This window comes from Diorhabda carinulata, chromosome 8 (assembly GCF_026250575.1).
Source record: "Diorhabda carinulata isolate Delta chromosome 8, icDioCari1.1, whole genome shotgun sequence".
Lineage (NCBI taxonomy): Eukaryota > Metazoa > Arthropoda > Insecta > Coleoptera > Chrysomelidae > Diorhabda > Diorhabda carinulata.
This window is the reverse complement of record NC_079467.1, coordinates 9,225,327-9,237,753: the sequence shown is the minus strand read 5'-3', so window position 1 is coordinate 9,237,753 and position 12,427 is coordinate 9,225,327. Positions and strand designations below refer to the sequence as shown.

At 31.7% G+C, this 12,427-nt stretch overlaps 2 protein-coding genes across 2 annotated transcripts in view; both read right to left on the bottom strand.

Annotated features, from left to right (window-relative positions):
- Positions 1–2,974, bottom strand: part of LOC130897066 (uncharacterized) — a 33,617-nt gene extending 30,643 nt beyond the window's left edge. Inside the window, exon 1 of the mRNA XM_057805634.1 lies at positions 2,789–2,974. Within this exon, the coding sequence (XP_057661617.1) occupies positions 2,789–2,836 (48 nt within the window). The 5' untranslated portion in view covers positions 2,837–2,974. The remainder of the gene's footprint in view (positions 1–2,788) is intronic.
- A 5,143-nt stretch (positions 2,975–8,117) lies between these two features.
- Positions 8,118–11,396, bottom strand: LOC130897065 (uncharacterized). Its single transcript, XM_057805633.1, has 3 exons — positions 11,299–11,396; positions 8,685–9,018; positions 8,118–8,524 (listed from the first exon to the last, which is right to left on the bottom strand). The coding sequence occupies exons 1-3, from the start codon at positions 11,338–11,340 to the stop codon at positions 8,187–8,189; spliced, it is 714 nt and encodes a 237-aa protein (XP_057661616.1). The 5' UTR covers positions 11,341–11,396; the 3' UTR covers positions 8,118–8,186.
- Between the last annotated feature and the right edge of the window lie 1,031 nt (positions 11,397–12,427).

The following is a 12,427-nucleotide window of genomic DNA, read 5'->3' as shown; positions in this document are numbered from 1 at the left end:
ATATAGCCGGTTTTTGACAGGGTTTGGATGAAAACTTTCAAATTTAATTAAGATCATACGGTTTGTCGTTCTCACTTATCGACTGAGCTGGTTTATTAGCTTTCTCACAGACCGATCCATCTAGGTCGCTATGGATTGACAAACCTCAGAAAGATTTGGAATCAACGCTAGTGTTCCTTAGAGATCTCTTTCTTCTTCACATCAACGATCTACTCGACATCAAACCGATGTATAGCTTCGTAGACGATACTGGTGTCGTTGTTCAAAGCGACCGTCCCAATAAACTCGGCTAACATGCAAATCAGTAGGCAGCAACAAATCAATACCGAACTTGAAAACATTCTGGAGTCGACCGGGCAGCAACTGGCAAGGTAAGGCAAGGCTAACACTATAGTTCAGGATTTGAACCTGAAAGGGAGAAATTTCAAAAAATCGATTACATTAGAATAAAAAGAAAGTGATTTTTCATCAGAACAACGCCATTTTTCACATTTTGGTGATCGCCATGACTAAAATTCACCAATTGCACATTAAGTGGGTTCACCACTCACCATATTCAGAAGTGCCCCTTATGGACTTTCGCGTATCCTAACATTGATGTTTCACATGTACAGGAAAAAGATTTTCATCAGACTAGGTCGTTATCGCTCAGGTGAATGGCAACTATTACTTGGAGGATTATATCATATCATATCATCGCTGAAAATAGTATATATTATATAGAAAAAATATAGTAAAAATTATACTGGAAAAAAACGGCTTGTAGTAGTAGTTAACCTGTGATAATAGATGCATTAGAATAGAAATTCTAAAGGAATCTAATTATCCAAACAATTGAGTAGATATTCTAGATCTTGGAAATAGTATTTATTTATATCACTGCCAAATTTCCATTCTATACGGTATGAAAGGACCAAATGGAATAAATTCGTTGGTTAATAAATAAGAGCGTGTTAGGAAAAGCGTTTAGACACGTGGATTTGTATTTTTAAATGCGCATTTTAGAAAAAATCATACAATGGACTTTACCAACTTTCTTATTTCAAATGCAACTTCCTGTATATTATTTATTTATACACATTTTTTAGAAAATTCTATACAGTTTTGTAAATACTAAGTATTTTCAGATTGATGATAAACTTAGGAAATATTAGGAAATTATTTAATTTTAAAAATTGGATACATTACACTTAATAGATATTTCCAATGTAGATTTTGATATTGAGAGAAAACGTTTTGTTTATTTTCGTTTAACACTAACAGTCTTAGCAAATTGTTGTGTGCCTGTAAGAAAATATTGTCGTTTTGATTTCGTTAACTGTACGCAATAATATCCAGAAATGGTTCATTCAACAAAATGCACAAAATAACCATTTCACAAATTTTTGATAATGGAAGTTTAGCCCTTATCTCACATAAAGTATCCAAAATGGCCCTAATAATAAGCAAAATAGAAAAGCAGTTTCGTAAGCTTGTTCATGTGAGACAAATGAAAAAATAGTTTCCAATTCTGGTCGAAAAGGAGCTCTGTGCAAAGTTAGCTACATATCAATTTTCTGAATATGTCAGGAAAATAAAATGCATCCATATATAATGATAACAGGAAGAAGATTTCATAGGAGAATCCTCATTGGATAAAAGAATAAAACCAAAATCCTAAACTTTTTTGGCATATATGGAGATATATATGTATATTTGCTCCAAAATAAGATCGTGTTTAATTCATATCCTGACCCAGAAAACCTATAAGTTCCTATAAACATGATATGGTTTCACCAAGGAGGAGCTTTTCTCCATTGCTAAATCAATGTCTGGCAGTACCTAAACCAAAATTTTCCGAATCTGTGTCTGGGAGGCGCGGATAGAAATAATGGCCAGCACAATTACCTGATCTGACGCCATAAGACTTCTTTTTGTGGAGATATGACAAAAGTATTGTGAACAAGAATAACCTCCTCAATTTAGATGACTTTATTAGACGAATCAGGCTTGCGATTAGATCAGTCACGCCTGAGATGTTGAGTAAAGTTTTAGTATTATTTATTAGGTTTTTGTAACAGATTAATATTTCCAAAACAGTTGAGGACATATATTGCACCAGAGTTATGTCTAGAACTTGTCACTGTCACACCCCGTAAATTTATTGAAGAAAATGGGTATTTAATAATACAAATCGACGTGTCCATGCGTTTCACCAAACTCGTCCTTATTTATTAACAAATTTATTCCACATCTCTGCTTCAACAAACAAAGAATTTCTCATAAAATTATTTCCTACGTTACGACTTGATTTCTATCAAAATATTACCTACCGTCAACAACTTTGATATATGAATTGACATTGACAATTTATTAGATAGAATTATGAATGTGAATTTTTCAGCCAAATTCAGTATAAAGTTGGTTGATAGGTAAGTAAAATTTCCTTACTTTGTATATATTCCACCTAGTGTGAAATGATATAATGGGTATTTAATAATACAAATCGACGTGTCCATGCGTTTCACCAAACTCGTCCTTATTTATTAACAAATTTATTCCACATCTCTGTTTCAACAAACAAAGAATTTCTCATAAAATTATTTCCTACGTTACGACTTGATTTCTATCAAAATATTACCTACCGTCAACAACTTTGATATATGAATTGACATTGACAATTTATTAGATAGAATTATGAATGTGAATTTTTCAGCCAAATTCAGTATAAAGTTGGTTGATAGGTAAGTAAAATTTCCTTACTTTGTATATATTCCACCTAGTGTGAAATGATATAATTTTTGCTCACCTTCATTAAACAAAATATCACTAAAAACTTTGTAACAGTCGAAGACATTGTCAAATATTCTTTTTTCGACCGGCAAAAACGAATTCACCCGTATGACTAAAGAACAATAAGCAAATGTGTTGTTGATGCAAATAAACCACCGGCCAAACCAGTCTTTAGGCGATGAAACGACAAAAAATAGAAGACGCACAAAGTGAATAACTGTAGTTGTTGAAGTAGGCGCGACATACAGGCCTAGTCTTCGAGTGTACCAGTTATTTTCACTTTTTTCTTTTGTATTCTAATATATCGGAAAGTGGATCGAACAGTAATAGAAGGTAACAGAAATCTTGCCTTGATTTAGTTTTTTTGATGAATGCGTGAAACTTTGGTTTACATGAATTTTTCAAGTATATCAATACAATATTGGACGTATTCTTAAATTATACAAATGTGATATGTAGAAAAAATTGATTTCAAACTCTTGGAATTCTTTGTATGATACAGAAAATTCCACCCGTATGTTATTAGGTCGTTCTCAAAGTGGAGGTTTTATTCATGAATTGTCTATGGAATTTGCAAAATGTGTTTTTGAACAATAATATACTGATGGTTACTCACATTTTTGAGTAGTCCACTGACGCCTTTAGAAAAAACTCGTCGAAGAGCAATAAACAAATAAAACTCTACGGAATGTATAAAGGGTGTATCTAAATTCATACGATAGAATTCAGTAGGTGATTGCTAATGTGAAATTAAGATGGGTCTTTTCTATAACAAAATTTAGGCAGTACATCCCTTTCCGAGATTATATTAAGTTTTTATTTTTTTTTCTATTTCAGTAAAGCTAGAAACTTGAAATTCTGTAATTATTGTGCATTTGCAAAGGACTTACTAATGGTATTTTCTCAATATTCTTGTTGAATTAATGGGGGTAAAATTAGCAGCCCTTACTTTATTTCACTCTGTTTTAAGATGACGTTTTATGGAATAAACTTATAACCATAACTAAATTTCTTATTGTGTCACATGCTAGTTCAATGAGATTCAACTATGGGTGTTGTGAAGACTAAGGTAACCCCATAATCAGAAATCAAAAGTATATTAGAGCATCATCGTATATGAACATGTTCTGTCTGATATCAGCGACACCTTCAAGTAGTTCAGGGAGATCATTTTCGAGAAAACTATTATGGGAAATCCCATTTGAAGGCTGAGGTTAAAAATGAGGATAAATTAAATTATCCCTTACAATATCAATCCATACAATTACTGAAAAAGACATTTTGAAAATGATGCTCTTTAATCTCATGGGGATTCTCCTCTACCCATACGTGAGTATGTGAAAATTTATGATAGATACTCTTGGAAAATATATCTCGTCCGTAAACAATACATTATTTGAAAATTGAGGATTTTGTTACATTTTCGAATGTCAACCATTTACAAAATATAACTCTCTGAGGAAAATCTCAATCTATTTAAAAAATTATGAACTATTGCTTATGTTTTTGCTCTGCAGCTATCGGTTTTGGGAATAAAATTTAACAATAAAGAGTATTTTTAAATAAAACAAGGAACTCAAGTTATAATTTTATTTCGAAAAACTTCATCTTGAAACAAAGTATGATATGAAATAATGTAAGGATTACTCATTTCACCCCCGTATAATGTAACAGGAATTTTGAAAAGATACCCGTAGTTAATCGGTTAGTAGCGTGTGCACGAAAATAACAGAATTTCAAGTTTCTATCATTATTGAAATTGCAGAAAAAAAGAATATTACTCTGTCCAAATCACATTATATGGCTACATTGAGAAACTGCTACACTGGGCCAAAGTCATCAGGTGTAAATTTGTCTACATCTAGAAGAAATATTCCATTTGAGCGATACACCTTTTTTCATCGTAGCAACTTTTTCGATTAAATAAACTTGCTACATCAGTCATGTTTATTTTTTCATGATCGCTTATCTTCCGATGCTGATCGAATTCTCGATAAAAGACATTCTTTAATGAACTGTAGAAGGACACGTCGAGCGGTTGGTGATTATTTTTTCATTTCATCTCTTAGTGTGGATTCAGGAATTCTGAAGTCTCGCCCAGCTTTTCGAATTGAAGATTCGTTATTGATATCAATCGCTCGTTCAATGGTCTTAGTTTTCCAGGTTTACCCATGTTTTTCTGGCGTATTTTAGGGCCATCTAGAACATAATACTTACCAAGAAAATAATTCCAGATTTATTATCTTAAGAGCCAATCAGTTAACTAAAAAGGCCCAAATTAAAAGCTATAAATCAACAAACTCTAAGGTACAAATTTTAAGGAATAAGTTATTATATTATAACATTCTACTATTAACTTTATAAGGGGTGAAACTATACATAATATCGCGCCAACTTTCAGTCTGCGCGATAATACCCCCCAGGAGTATTTTGACAAACAGTGATAAATTTTCTAAAAACGTGACCATCGACATAAGGTATACTAGGATTAAACAGAGACTAGAAAAAGATTTACAATAAAAAGGAAAAATCTACCTATGCTAAAAATGTTGACTTACCTTGGTTACTTTGTAAGAGCACAATAATACAGTAGCCTTACACTAAACAAAACAAATATATATATATATATATATATATATATATATATATATATATATATATATATATATATATATATATATATAGTATCTGGATACTCTCAATATTCGATTACTAAAGTTTGCCTGCATTTCTTCTTAATGGATATTTTTGTAATATGACTCAATATTGATTAAAATATAAGTTAATAGATATCACACTTTCTTAAAGATTTACAATAAAGAAGATAGATATACAGGGTGTTTCCAAATTCATACTACACAATTCAAGAAGTTTTCCTATAAGAAAATTCCTTCAACTCAGCCCTTTCTGAGATCTCACCACTAAAATTGAGTTATTTTTTTTCTAAACGAGTATGGCAATCTATAACACGTAGGTTTATATTTTGGATAAAGGTGGTTATTTTTCTGTTTTCTACTCAATTTATAAATAAAATTATAAATTATGGTGTTTATTTTTTTCCTTTGCAGCTATTGGTTTTCGGAAAAAAAATTATCAATAAAAAATATTCCCAAATAAAACAAGGATTTTAATTCTATTTCATGTAACTTCATGTTAAGAAAACTTTTGATATGAAATAAAGTAAGTGTTGTTAGTATCACACCTGTTTAATGTAATAGGAATATTGAAAAAATAACCATAGTTAGTCCTTGGAGAGGTCACGAAAATTACAGAATGTCAAGCAGCATCACTTAAATTTTAGAAAAGAAATAAAATCTTGGTTAATTTCATGCGAGCAATCACCTCCTGAATTTAGAAACACTCTAACACCATAACGGGAGAGTAATTCATTCTATACTGATTCAATATTATCAACGTAGATACTTAACTGTTATCTTAAATTAAATCTAAAAAACAATCGTTATCATCTATTTTTATAAGGAGGTATAAAAGATGTTAATTCACATCTTAACTTTATTTCGTGATATATCAAACAACCTTGAATTTTTCGTGTTAATAACCTTATTTGAATTCTTGTTTGATTACAAAAGGTTAAATATTGCTGTGTGGGTATTGATAATTATCAGAGGTATGCAAAATTAATTCTGAAAAGTTCCAATAAATATGGATTACCTTCCTGGCAAAAATAAAACTTGTTTAATGATATTTCATATAAGTAAAGGTAACCATTGAATACGAGATTGTTGCAAAATCGCTTAAGTGTTGTTTAAAATATAATAAAATTTCTAGGATATATAATAGCAACAAAATAAATAAAGTGGGGGTTATACCTGCAGTAAAGTAAAAAATCTTCGAAAAGTCGGTATTCATTATCTTATTAGATTATCATAATTATCAAAATTCGGAGCAGAAATCAAATTTTTAGTTCCTAATCGTTCCAACACCTTGAAAACGTTTTTCACATAAAACCTTCTTAAAAATACTCAATGTATGGAGAACAGGAGCAATTTAAGATGGTGAACTCAAAATTATTATTGGCGCTGCTCAAACTAATTAGTAATCAGCCAGAAAGTTGATGGATCAACACAGATTTGGTCAGTTACTTTTGTTTCCGCACATCAAAAACAAGATTCGCGGTCGACGAGTTTCAATCAGAAGTGTTTCGAAAATACATTAAAAGTATGTTAATTTAAATAGAAAATATTTTGAAGAATAATGAAGCTGAAGTGTATTGATTATCTGCTCGTAAAAGTACAAAATGCCGGCACCTGTATCGTTTCACAGTATTGGAATAAATTTTATCTAAACATTGAAGTTTTGTTTTACTTGGTTCTTTTATTTCGTAGTTTCTGTAGATACGACCCGTTATTTGTTATGTGTTTTGGTTTCTAATATGGAAGAGACACAGCAAATGAAATTAGAGGCCTTTTAATTAAAGCTTATCAAGTCGTCTATCGAAAAATTATTTTAGTGTTAGATGAAAGAACTTATTTCATATTTATTGGTGATTGTTACTTGAAAAGCATCTTGACGTTTTTAAAGTTAAACTGTAACCGGTATGACCGGTAGTACCACATTCATGACATGTTGTTTGTTGTATCGTGTCAGACAAACTAGGAATCATGAGAGCTTTTCTTATTGGAGAGACATTAAATTAGCATACTTCCCTTCAATAATCAGTTTGGTGGAAGATGATTTGGGAGCATAAGTGTGAGATGTTGGTCTGCTACACTCCCAACACTGGAGTTTTTCTATGGGGAAGAATGGGTGTAAAACCATTTGTTTATTAAGAACAGATTCCGAATGATAGTGAAATATTAATGTGAATCACAGAAAGATTTTTAACATTTCCGAAAACTTATTGATGCATAAATATTAGTGAGCCTAACATTTAATCTGTATTCAACTTACATTTTTTTAATTACCATTAATTAGTATTAAGTCGGTAGTGATGGTCAAGTATAAATTTTTGTTGAAATAAAAATTGTAGATTTCAATTTATCTCGAAATTTGTTATATGGGTCTAAATGCTGATTCGAATTTTTCTATATGACTTTTTTCATATTTGCCATAAAAAAGACTCTCTTTCTAATCCTAACAAGAGTCGGTTTACATAATCAGGGACACATTGTATATGATCAAGGTTGCCTATATTGGGATGGTGCGCGACTCATTTTAATAATTCCACAATTACAAAATAGATCTCGATTATCATTATGATTAATATGAAATAGTAAATACATGTAAAACTTAGTTTTCTCGAAAGTCAATTCTAACCTGTTCTATAGTTATGTAAAATAGAATCATTTAGAGATCTCGGTGACATAAATTGATTGACATTAAAATACATGAATATTCAGTATTTTAATTGAATGTTGATTTATAATAAATATAAGAACTGGATTGAAAATCCATCAAATTGTAGTTTCAGGCTGGTATTCTCCTTGAATAACTTTATTAATATGTGCAAAAGCTCCGTAAACAAGCGCTAGGAAACTTCCAAATAGTTCGGCAAAATGTATTCCAGCTTGACCAATCTTATTATTCTCTTGACTCGTGCAATTAACATCATCAAAGTTTTCAAACTCAGTACTACTTTCTGAGTCTTGGATATCCAAGTTTATTTTCAATGGAGTTCCATACTGTTGAGAGATTAGGTTTTGGAAGGGGGTCTTGGACTTAAAAAAGTCGGGTTGCTTCAAATCAATCTTAACTTCACTCCTTGGAATTTCTTCTGTAGAAACTTCCGTGGCTGCAAAAAATTATTATTATGAAGCTAAGTATATTTCCAAAGAAGAATTAAAGTGCTACTACTCAGCATATTCCTAGATAAGATGAAAGTAGCATGATGATGAGCAATGAGGAAATTGAAGTTTTATGTGGAATAAATTTGAATTTTGTAAATTACTTACAGTTATTTTCTTCTGGTTCAGGAGGTGCAACAAAACTAGATATGAACTGCAGTTTTGTTAAAATTTTATTAATTTTTTTCTGCAGGAAAGTTGGATTGGCTTCATTTTTATCTTTTTCATTTGGGTTCTCCTCGATTTCATGATCTTCACTTAATTGCTTCTCTGCTTCTAATTCTTGAGCTTTTCCTTCTTTCCTTCTGTAATCAGCTATGTTTGTAAACCTTGCAGAAGTAGGGGATGATGCAGAAGACGAAGCTGATACAGCTATTGTGGTTAAAGCTCTTGGCACACTATAAAGAGATGGATATGATCTTGAATAGGCCAAGTGTACTACCTGGTGAGGAATAAATATTAAATGATTTCATTGTACGGATTATATCTAAAATAAATAAATATTTTCTCAAAGAAATAATGTGCGAACGTTTCTTATTTCTATAATTTTTTTGTGTGATTGACTTAATGCAGCAAAGACCTAGGCTGATATTTTTACGAAGAGGATTGGTACTGTAGCGCAGGATTTGGTCCTGTCTGGACATAAAATATCACCATCACCGCAAATTCGTTTGTTGGGTTTTGAGGTTTGAAACAATATATTCTAGCGTAGTCACCTGACCGATTTAGCCTAGGCAGCCTCACAAAAACTTGGAGCCCTCTTTAAGACTAAAAAGCTGTATACCCCTGCATCACCTTCTAATATTCTACAAGGCTCAGAGGGCAGTTCGACTTATAGGTGATCCCGAATTGAGCAGAAACTTGGACGGCGTAGAACATAGAAGGAAGGTTGCCATCGTGACTCTCTTTAATCCATACTACTACGGCAAATGCTCTTCCCAGCTATCCATCAAAGTCCCACCTAGAGCAGTTCTTACAAGACCTACTCGACAGTCAAGATCAATATCCACAGGCATCTTCACACGACAGGCACCAGTCGAATTACTTGAGTGTAAAAGGACTTAATCTTTTGTGCTTCCTTTTAATATAAAGAAAATTGCAACAGATTTCTTAGCGTTAATTCTTACTCAACGATGTTAAGAAGAAAACCAAAAAGTGCACAATACGTACTATCTACTGAATAATTCATTGATATGGAAGTGATTATAATCGGACAATCAGGCTCAACAGATTTTCAAAAATAAAATTTGAGATACATTTATGGTACGTTGTATGGATTTAAGAAAACTAGAACAAGATGTAACAATAACAAATAAATAAATATCACTAATAAGATAAAACGAAACACGTAGATATGGTTGTGTACTGTAAAATTTTTGGTATATTACTTCAAGAAAATACGTCCTACATCCCAAAATCTGAGTTAAATTGCTTTTGAAGCATTTTTAAGCACTGCGATAAATGTAATTTTCTAACTAAGTTTTCTAATTTTTACCGTTTTATCTATAAACACATTTTATTAATTTCTCCATCTCCATTCCCCAATTCTTACATTTTTATGCAAGTAGCATTTCTGCCCCTTTTACTGGAAACAGCTCACAAAACTACTCTTATCAAATAATTTCTTCAACATCGTTGATACAGTGTAATAGTGAGTGTTGGTGTAGTGGTACTGTAAACTGTGCTACACTGAATAGTTAAAAATGGTAGACCGCATGTCGCAAGAATTGTCCAATGGATTGTTGAAGGGAACGGCATAGCCAGTCGTTAGTTTTTTGTATTTTTGTTGATTTTCTGTATCTCCCACAGTAATGATGGAAATAAAAAAACACTTAGTAATTTTTTGCGTAATTCAATTACAATATTTGGTTAAATATTTGAAAATATGCATAATGTCATTTGACATAGTGAAAAGGTAGTTTCGTGAGATTAAATTTGGTGAATAGTAGTGTGATGATCGTGTGAGAATTAGATAAATAGTTGAAGTTTTTATTTTCTTATACAATGTGGTAAATAATATACTAAGCGCCGAACTGAACATGGAAATATTGTCTACACGACGCGATGGGTACAACGAATCTTAACAGATCCCCATAAGCAAAGTAAAAAAAACATTTAAAGTCATTTTTTTAACGCATTTAACGTATAGATGAAACAGAGAGAATTTTATTGAAATATTGAAGACAATTGATCTATCGCTATGATCCCAGAGTACCCAGAGTACAATCTTGTTCAGCTGTTATATTGGTTGCGCTAACGCCTTTCAAATGAAAGTATTTATCATATAACGATGACCAATTTTGTCCATGTTTACAAATTCACTGGAAACGTTCACAATTTATGGCTACCAACAGCGTTGGATTAAGAAGTAATAGGGCGTGGGGCATAAATAAATCCTTGCTACTCGTCTTCTAGTGTAGTGATCGATTCAATTTTCCTCTGCCTACGTACTTCTAAGTGGACTGAGTAGCCTAGTGGCACTGATGCCGTTCTCAGGCCTGGCAAAACGAGGAGAGCTGAGGGGCCAAGTTAACAGCCTACCCCTCAGAAAAATGCAAAAAAAATATTTCTAGATACCGTCAGAATATGAAATGTGACAATTTTCTTGACTACTACTGCATTGATCATTATTATTATCATCTCTTAATCATACATATACATTCGAAGACTAAATACTTCATATAATAATGTTTTTTTTTTAATAAAAAATGCTTTTACTTACACTTGTTATAAACAACACGTTAACACACCCACGTACCAGCATTTTTGTTACAATCAAGAATAGCAATGATGTAAAAAATATGAAGAGTGTGATATGCATAAATAGTTTGACAATCCCTCTTCAGATAATAACATAATATGTTGTAACAATTAGACCAGTTGAAAATGCTGTTAGCAATTAAAATTAATTGGACGGTCTGATCTAAAATTTAATTCTTATATAATAAAAATAAATCTTATATCTTCGAAAATTCATCCATATTTTTGAGCTAAGGATAATCCAAAATTTCTTGCTAAGCCTTTGGTGATAATTAAGTAGGATACTAATGTTTATGATTATACTTTTAAAGCAATATGTAAGTAGTACGAATGTACTAAACGCTGATCATTATTCATTAAATTTGCACAATAGGCACTTAATCACATCACTTCTGCAGGTATTTATTCTCTAAATGAAACTCAATTTGAATTACTGGGCATGCGACACCTCGTGATTTTAATACCCACCATAAAATTTCAACTTGTTACAAGGTGCCAACTTGTGATCGTGGTTGTTATGAAGATTAGACAACTCGTCACGGAAGATTATGCAGCTCAGGATTATAATTATGATATGAAAAACAAAAATAAAAAAATGTATTCACGGTGTATTTCAATAAAAAATATTTTTTTTTAAAACGGGCTAGAAATGAATACTTTCAGGTTTATTTTTAGGTCAGAAAATCTCATTTTGTGGGACCGAGCCAGAAAATTATTGTGATAGTCCGGTAAAAGCTTTTACCGGACTCATTTTTATTTACTTTCCGGCCTATATTTAAAGAAAAAAATAATAAAATAGTTAGTCTAAGATAATGGTCAATTGGTTTCTATAGTAACCGAGTTTTGTATTATTTACAACTATAAAATAACTTGACATATTTTCACGCTTAGTTGAAAACGTGACATTTATTATAAAATGGATATTCAAAATGATGCATTTGATTGTGTTTATGGTACAACAATGCCCGTTTTAAAAAAATATTGTACGTAATACGTCCCGAAAGTGGTTTTTTACTGGATTCGCAGGCTTGCAGGACTCGTCCTGCAATTTGCCCACTCGTCTAGTAAAAGACCACTCTCGGGACTTGTTA